Source organism: Coturnix japonica, chromosome Z (assembly GCF_001577835.2).
Source record: "Coturnix japonica isolate 7356 chromosome Z, Coturnix japonica 2.1, whole genome shotgun sequence".
Taxonomy (NCBI): Eukaryota; Metazoa; Chordata; class Aves; order Galliformes; family Phasianidae; genus Coturnix; species Coturnix japonica.
The window spans coordinates 56807831-56817013 of record NC_029547.1 but is presented as its reverse complement, the minus strand read 5'-3'; the positions used below and the strand labels follow the sequence as shown (position 1 = coordinate 56817013).

Genomic DNA, 9183 nt, shown 5'->3' with positions numbered 1-9183 from the left:
CCCGTTCTCAGAAAAGCAAACTACAAGCAAAACAAGCCCAGAACATGCAGTGATGACTGCAGTCTGTCTTGCTGTTGAGCTGACAGTACTACCAGCCAAAAAATGTTTCAGTTCTACATGATCAGGCAAAGGAGTATCCTGCAGGCAGGGTCAGCTCCTGAGAAGGCAGAGGGCCCATCTCTAAGGGGCAGCTTGTCAACACCTCTCAAGTATTTGGGGAACACTGCTCACATGCTCTGACTGCTTGGGCCAAATCCCTGGCTTTTAGAGTCACCCAGGTGAGGCTGCTGGTTAACTCATGCTGTGTACAATCTGAGAAAGTACTGTTGAGAAAATGTGTTAGTTGAGGCAAGCCAGTAGGACAGTCTGGGTTACATCTCTTTCCCTAGCACCTGTGAGAGTGGGCAGGGAGATCAGATATTGAGCACTGACTGGGAAATTAGCAGCTCTTGAAAATCAATAGCATGGGGCACTCCTGCTTCTTGCTCAGGACATCTGTTGCAGGAAACAAAGGCTGGAGATTCCACTTGATTGGTGTCTCTTCCTCATTTACACTATGTGGGTTACCTAATTATTTTCATCTTCCTGAACATTCATTAATAAGGTATTATTATAGATAGATAGACAGACAGACAGATAGATAGATAAAGCCTTGAAAGTTGTAAAGAAAGAGAGAGAGAGAGAGAATGATGCAGATTATGATTCAATAGGAAGATATTAAAGGCTTAAAAAGCTGTATTGCTGTTCTAGCCCTAGACATATGATGTTAGTTCTTCCTTCTCATCTTTAGTTCTCCCATGTCACCAATTCTGCATTGCTGAGATCCTTTTCTGCCAATAAAATTTCTTCCTGATAGATTCAGCCACTGATCCTCTATAAATCTTCAGAATTTACTTGATTAAATAGTCCAAGAAGAGCTATATGCCATGCCTCAAGTAGTTTTGCAGTCTTCTTGACAAACTCATTGGCAACTAGGGACCACCATAAACAAACTCCCAGGCCATGCCCCATGCCAGCCCAGCACTGGCTTATCAGGCCACTCATGCAAGGTGGGAGGGGGAGGCGGTGCCAAGGGGAAGAGATAAGGGGTACTTGCTTTCTGGGGACCCAAAGGGAAAGAAACGCACATAGATATATATATCTTCACCTTTAGGATATCTTCTGCACCAGAGGGTGGTGGGCATGGAACAGCTCCCTGGGGCTGTGGGCATGGCCCTGAGCCTATAGAGCTCAAGGAGTTTCTGGACATTCAGACATAACTTGAAATTTGGATGGTCTTGTGTTGAGCCAGAGTTTGGACTTGATCCTTTTGGGTTCTTTCCAACTCAGGATATTCTATGATTATTTGAAAAATGGAGTTCAAACATTCCTCTGCTCTCTACCTGGGCTCCTACAACACATGCAAATAAGTCATTTCCATATATTAACAGTCAGGTCCTGTGTGACAAGGTAAACTACTGAACAAATACTGGAGCTGTTCAGTTTTCTGGTGAATTATAAGGTTCTATCCACCACTGAAGTGCTGAATATGGGCTGTTAGTATAGAAAAACTGCACTGCAGTGATGGATATACAGCTACAGTATCTTTTTTTCTGATAAATAAAAACAAAACATGAGCATCAGAGTGGCTGAAAACTCACCTACTATGTGATCTTTGAGTTTAGGCTTTTTTCCATGCACCAGTGTTCACATAACTCACAGACTAAACCCCTAAAATTCAATCGTTGTTATGTGTGCATCCTGTACAGAAGATGCTGGTGGGTGGGTCTGCGTGTGCTGAACTGAATCATTTTCTGAACTGTGATTTAAGAGCTTAAAAGCCAGGTCTGTAGCTTTGACAGCTGTAATTGCTTTCACTCGTGATACTCTGATACTCAATACCTAAAATCACTCCCTGTACTAACAAAAGCTGACTTGACAGACCTTCAAAGTTCATGAAACTGTCACTCTTATGAGTCTAATATGCACCTGAACAGACCTGATACATTTTTTCTCTGGAAACAGAAAAGGTGGTGGATGACACAGGGAATAAATTACAGTTAATATTTACATTACTTCACTAATATTATCTGTTGGAATGTAATTCAAGACCTGCCAAAATAATTAATGTTTGTCTTTCTACTCTAATGCCTTTACAGCTTATTTTCTGCTTAGGGCTTAATTAAAAGATTAAAGACTTTACACAAATATTTCTTTCCCTGCAAAGATGCTTGAAGACACAGTGTGCACTGAAGCACATTGGGTGCGCTACAGAATCCCTGCAAAGTCAACTCTGTCCTCTGCCAGAAGGGCACAGCACTGCTGCTATTGACACTGCATTTTTAACTCACTTGGTGACATAAACTGTAGAAGACTGGGCTCCTAATGAGAAAGCAATGGCTACTCTACAATAATGAGATTACTGTAAAGAAGGGTCATGAACATATTTTGATCACCTGTTCATTTTTTTCTGGGGACTCACATGGATCCGTGAGCTTCCTATGTAAAGGGAAAAATGTCCAGGAAAAAACTACGTGAGTTAACTTCAGTTTACTTTCTTGCATGCATTTTATTATAAAACCTAAAACACAGATAAAAGCATTGGATTAAAAGTATGTATTTTAAAATTTTATAAGATATACATAGATAGATAGACATAGATATATAAATGTTTATTACATACATTAACTAATTTATACGTGGCCCAGAACAAGTCCCCTTCACTCCACAGCCCAGCCAGCCAAAAGACTGGACATCCATGTTTTAGGCTGTGCTGCCCCAGCTGTACTGTAGACAGGCAATCAAACATCTTCAGCATTTTGAATGCTGTATAGTATGAAAAAGAAGGGAAAGAAAGGAAGGAAGGTAATACATTTTTACCATGTTTGCTGTCTTGTCCATTTCTCACCTCATGCCCATGGGCAGCAGAGCTCCCAGGTGACTGAAATTAAGCTGAAATGAAAACCCAAGCCAGCAGAGGTGTGATCACTGCTAAAGACTGTCTGTGCAGGGAATGCTGCCTTCTTGGTATAAAAGGTATAAAGGTATAAAACAGCTTTTTGCAGTGCTTGTAAACCTGGCTGGGCACCTTAAGGTTTATTAAGACACTTGTCTTCTACAGTCCTGATTTTATTTCCTGTTTTATTAACAGCAGCCTTTAAAAGGCATTCGTTATTTTTGACTGCAAAACGTGGAATTCTATTATTCTTAAATCTGCGCTGGCTCTTGCTGACGATTCGGTTTAACAGCAAAGACAGGCAACATCAACGCCGTCTCTGCGCACATCTATCTCCCTCTAGTGGAAGAAAAGCCTCGGAAAATCAGCAAAGCGCACCAAGCTCACAAATATTGCGATGATTAATAGAGAAGGAATGTTGTCCAGCTGTTCTATCCACTCAAGAATGGCAATGGAGATCTACTGAATGCTAAGACTGCCTTGAGGAATCAAGTTCTCACTGTATTTTGAACAGTTCTTTCATTGGTTGTGCCAGGGAAGGTGCAGGTTGGATATAAAGAATTTCTTCTGCATGAGAGTGAACAGACACTGAAACGAGCTGCCCTGGGAGGCAGTGGAGTCATTACAGTCCCTGAAGGCTCTCAATAAACGTGGTGAAGAACTTCACCATAAGGAAGCAGGCAACGCAGCCACCACATGCCGACACGTCCATCACCACAGCAGCGCCGCCTCCCGCCGCCCCCATTAATGGCGGCACGGAGCCGAGCCGCAACCACCTTCCTGTGAGGGAGGAAATGACGCCGATGGAGTTTCGTTTCCGCTTGGAGTTGTGAGGGAGCCGAGTGGTGGGGCTGCAGACATGACCAGGTGGGCCCGGAAAGTGTCCGCTGCGGGCGGCAGGGCGCTGAAATCCACCCCGTGGGAGGAGATGGCTGCGGGACCTGTGGAGAGCGGGGCCGGGAGGAGGAATAAAAGGAAAAAAGCCTACCAGAACGAGGACGTCAATGGGTTTGCGGCCTACCTGGAGCAAGCGGGGAAACACCGGGGGAACGAGGAGGAGGAGGCGGTGGCGCTGAAGAAGGATCGTCGGAGGGAGAGCAGGAGGCTGAGGAGGAGGGAGGCGAAGAAGAACGCCATGGTGAGCACGGGGCTGGGTGGTGAAGGTGCGAGCATCGCAGCCTTAAGTGGGGTTGAATCCCTCAGTGCTCAGTTCCTGGGACACCGGTCCTAAGTGTGCTGCTGGTAGAGGAAAAAATGCATGTAACTTGTTTTTTTTATTTTTAAAGGTATGTTTCCACTGCAGGGAACCTGGCCATGGTGTTGCTGATTGTCCAGCTGTACTGGAAAGTCAAGATATGGGTACAGGAATCTGTTACCGGTGTGGATCCACAGAGCATGACATTGGCAAATGCAAGGCAAAGATAGACCCAGCTGCTGGTATGATTGAAAAAGTTGCATTTCATGGAGTGCTTTGGTCTGAGTTTTCTTACTACTGATGTATTGATTTATGTTTAGCAGTTTATCTGTTTTGAAGACAGAGATTGATATGTTTAAAGGAGTACAGTATTGTGACAGCAAACCTGATGTTGCAGCTTAGCTATCCTATAATTATCATACTGCTCTTACAGAGTTGTTGGTGACTATGCAATGTTCTTAACTTTTGCCCTAAAATATGGAATTTTGCAGGTGCATTTCCATATGCAAAATGTTTTATCTGTGGTGAGATGGGACATCTATCGAGGTCATGTCCTGACAATCCCAAAGGATTGTATGCTGAAGGTGAGTGCAGTGACCTACTGCAAATGAAACATATTTTTCCTACGTACGTGACACAGAGCTAAGTAACATTTTGAACTAAGGAAGATCTTACTGGAAGCAACTTCCAAATGTCTTTTATTCTTGGTGAAGGCAGATCACATCTGCAGAATTCATCATTAGTATTTCCTATCCGGTGATTCCTATTTCAGTTTTAAGCTTAACACTGAATAGGAGGTGAAGTGCAGAGTATGAGTGTTTGCTCACACTTGCAGCTTCAAGAGGATTACAAAGAAACTGTAATCCCTACTTGTATGTGGCCATTGTGTGTTTAAATTTATATACAGCTATATAGAGCTGTGCTACTACAGATGGGTGTTATCTGTAAGATACAGAGAGCCCAAGGAAGGTGTGTTTCAACATCCATTTAACAGCAGAAGAGTGGGTTTGTATTGGTTTATTTTCCAACTTTATCTTTTAACAGGTGGCTGCTGCAGACTTTGTGGCTCTGTGGAGCACTACAGAAAAGACTGTCCGGAAAACCAGAACTTAGGTGAGATGCAGGGGATGGCATTGAATGCAAGTAGAGAGCTTTCAAGTAACAAGACTCACCTTCCCTGTAAAGATGTGTGCTTTTATTAAGGGGTGTAGGCAGAGGAGACAGTGAGTTGCTAGGCAGAAGTTGGACTTTCAGTTAAATAAAATCTAGCTTGTATACTTCTGAAGGTTGAATGAGCAAATGTGTATTTATGTTGCTGTTCTGTGTTAGCAGCTGTAGTACAAACGTGCAGAACTGGATTCTTTTTCAGGCAGTTTGCATGAAGAAGCTGAATGTCGTGTCAGTTGCAGTGTGGTGGCTCTGGCAGCAGATATAAGCTCCATCTGCAGGCAGGCATTAAAGTCGTTTGATGTCTCAAGTGCTGTGAGAGGAGGCTGAGGCCAGCCCTGCTAGATTTGACAGCTAATAATCTGGTTTCTTTTACCTGTGCAGAAAGAAAAGTACATTATAATTCTGCTTGACTGATTGAATTTTAGTAGAATGTGTGATGTTTACCTGAGCCCTCTTTTGTGGTAAGGCCATTGATAGAAAGTATTTTGATTAAACAGCTTCCTTTGTTCACTGATAGTTCTTTTGCTTTTTTTTTAACCTCCTTGCAAATCAGTTTGTACTGAATTCATCAGTATGAGTTACATGTTAGAATGCATCTTTAATATATTCATTATGATAGGGGTATACGATTTGTACACCAGGATGTGATCTGAGGGAATTTGTTCTTCTTAAACCATTAGAAGAAAACTGTTTCTTTCTGTTCCATATCTACGGATGTAAGATAGTCTTTATATCTTCTATTGAAAAAACAAAACCAGAAAATGAAAAAAAATCCTAACCTAAGGGAGGCAAAAATGCCCAAGGCCTGGAGAATGGCACCGTTAAGCATTTGTTGGTTTTTCTTTGTTAACAGGAAACTATTTTTGGATACTTAATACCCTTTGTAAATTGAAAACCTGTGCAGATGCTATAGGAGAAAAGTAGTATTTGTGGGAAACAGCTGAAAGTCAAGCCAGCTCTTTCCACCAGAGGCTCCCGAGCAGTGAGTAGTGCTGACCAGCAAAGATACGCTATGCAAGGAGGCTGGAAAGCAACCTGTAAGAGCTTGCTCCTTTACATGAGTGGTTGCAGTCATTAATCTGCTTGGTCCAGTCTGAGATAGTGGTGAACACGTACATATGACAGTTAATAGGTGCTGATCTGTAGAGCCACTGTAATTTTGTAGGCAGTGTTGAAATAAAAATCCCTGCAACTCTTTCTGTGAAGGATATATGAAAGAGAACTGCTCAAAACAGTATTTTAAATGGGGGAGGGTTGATCTGATGATTGTGTTTATCCTTTCCATAAACTCTTGTCTCTTCCTATGCAGATCAGGTTACAGTTGGGCGATGGGCTGCTGGAATGAGTGCTGATGATGAAGGAACTACAGAAACACCAACGCTGCAGAAACCCAAAGTGAAAGTACTGAAAGTTATTAATTTTTGAAAGCCTCTTCTGGGTGCTGAATTGCAGTGGTTGTACACTGCTTCACTTCGGTGTAGTGACTGCAGAGAGTGGATTGCTGCTTCCTGAAAACCAAGCACACTGCTGCTGCTGGGTTGCATCCCTACTTTTATTCAGTTCAATTCATAGACCCGTCCAGCGTGCTGAAAACCTGGGAACAACAGAAGTGCATCAAGGGGATATTTTATCTATTTTTATGTTTTGTTTTGGGTTTTTTTTTTGTTTTTTTTGTTTGTTTGTTTGTTTTTTTGTTGTTTTTTTTTTGCAGGAAAGCTTTCCATCTGCTAATTTTCTAAAGAGGGAAACTGGTTTCCTCTGCTGACATGCAGTATGGTTGCAATGAAAGCAGAGAGTTACGTGCATTTTGTCACAAGGCTTTATGACCACTGGATTTTGGTGGTCAGTAGTGTTACATTAAGGTGTTGATGTACTGAAGATGAATACAGTTACGCTGATGTTAAGTCTTCCTGCATTTCTCTGAAAGGGATTGTGGGCATTTTCTAAATACTAATTGGATACTAGATTGGTTTTATTTCTTAGATTTTGTACTCTGTTGTGCACACTTGAGCTGTCTGATGGCTGAGTTATCAGGTAAAGCTGCAGCCTATGTGATTTTGTGCCTACTGTCTGAAGAGCTTGGGGGCACAATTCCTGCTATACATGATGGATCTGTCAATGTGTATGTGCAATAATCTGGTAGGTTATGCATCTTTGATTACCTGAGTACTTCACTAATAAGCCAAATCATGCTCTTCCTCTGGTATGCGTTACGAAACTCACCTGGAAAATACAGTATCCCAAGTTGGATGGGAGCCATCACAATCATCTGTTCAACCCCTGGCTCCAGACAGGACCTCCCAAAATCCAAGCCCCATTTCTGAGTGTGTTCTCCAAATGCTGCTTGAGCTTTGGCAGCTTGGGGCTGTGCCCCCTGCTCTGGGGAGTAGCTGTAAAGTCTCTGCCAGTAGCTGGAGAGCAAGGGAGCTTGTGTAGTTTACTTTTTAAGCAGAGCACTCAAAAATCTTATCTTCAGTATTTATGTCCCTTGGGGTATTGGAAATAAACTTTCTGTTACTTACATGTGCCTTCTTCATGGTGGAATTTTTTAAATGGTGAAAGCAGCCTCCACTTGGAAATTCTGGTAGATGTTATGAAGTTTCCTCAAGCCAAGGAAGGACAGAGTTCCTGCAGTATGTCACCATATATTCTCAAGTTTCCTATGCATCTGACAGTGACAGAATTTTACTTGCATCTATGTTGAACAAATGAGCACAATATAAGTAGCGAAATACATTCCAAGCTGTGCTCACATGCTGCTTTCATTCTGAAGTGGGGTCTGGGCACAGCATTGGCAGGTGCTCTTCTGCATCTCTGTGCTTTGCTTCCCCTGCACTGTATGGATGTGGGCTGGAGCCCCTGTACCATCGGCCTTCTCAGCGCTGTACTGCAGGCTGTGCTCCAAAAGCCTTACATGTGCCTTCTAAAAATTGCAGCTTGCATTATTTATTAATAAGCAGCCGTCTTTGACAGAAAGCTAAACAGTAACAACAATGTTGCTTCTAAATAATTAGTTATCATTGAAGTTAGTTCATACAGAGTCCTGCTGCGAACACAGAACTAACACCAGACAACAAACCTGAGCTCAGAACTGGGTTTTGAGATACTTGAGGACAATGCACTGAGGCTGTGAAACTTCACATTTCTTACAGAATAAAAGCAAATTTGTCTTAAAACATTTGTGTAAACGTGTTCTTTTTTCCTTCATAAAATGCTGATAAAGAATACAATAGGTAGAGCTCTTATTTTAGGTTTCCTGGTTCTGCTTTAGATATTAAGGCAGGTAATATGCTATACAGATTCAGTTCATAATAATCAGAGCACACATCTAAGTGGGGAAGAGGAATGGATTTGGATGAAATCACTGAATTATTACGAAGCGCAAAACTGTCACTTCAGTACAGACAAACATTTTGTAACAGACATTTATTCCAGCTTAAAAGGTATTCCCCTAAGCTAAGTTCAGTGCGTGTCTCTAAAGGCAGGCCGCAAATTGTGCTGCACGAAAGGCAACTCAGCGCCCAGCACAGAGCTCAGGTTCTTTGGCCCGAAGTTTTGTGCGTGCACTCGCAGTTGAACGCTAGGTGTCCCTGTTCACTAAAGACCGGCACTGCAGAGACGCACACTCACTCACTATCAGTATACCGCCTTCTGGGCACAGCAAGCATAACCACGACTAAGCTTGTGTCCTGTGAAGCTCCTGCAGGCAACGATCCTACCGTCAGCAGCCAAAGCAGAGAGCAGCTGCTTGTCCTGTTTGGGCTGCAGTGGTTTCTGTGCTGTGAAAAGGGCTGTCCTGAGGCTCCTTGTATCACAGATTTAGGAGCTGGATCACCACAATAAAACCTCTGAAACCATTTTCTATTTTTCATCTGGGAGAGGT

At 42.6% G+C, this 9183-nt stretch overlaps 1 protein-coding gene across 1 annotated transcript; it reads left to right on the top strand.

The window, feature by feature from the left end:
- The first annotated feature begins 3231 nt into the window (after positions 1-3231).
- Positions 3232-7204, top strand: ZCCHC9 (zinc finger CCHC-type containing 9). The gene is made up of 5 exons (XM_015849775.2): positions 3232-4073; positions 4222-4372; positions 4622-4714; positions 5175-5243; positions 6610-7204. Exons 1-5 carry the CDS (start codon positions 3795-3797, stop codon positions 6723-6725), a joined length of 708 nt encoding a protein of 235 aa, XP_015705261.1. The 5' UTR covers positions 3232-3794; the 3' UTR covers positions 6726-7204.
- Positions 7205-9183: the final 1979 nt, after the last annotated feature.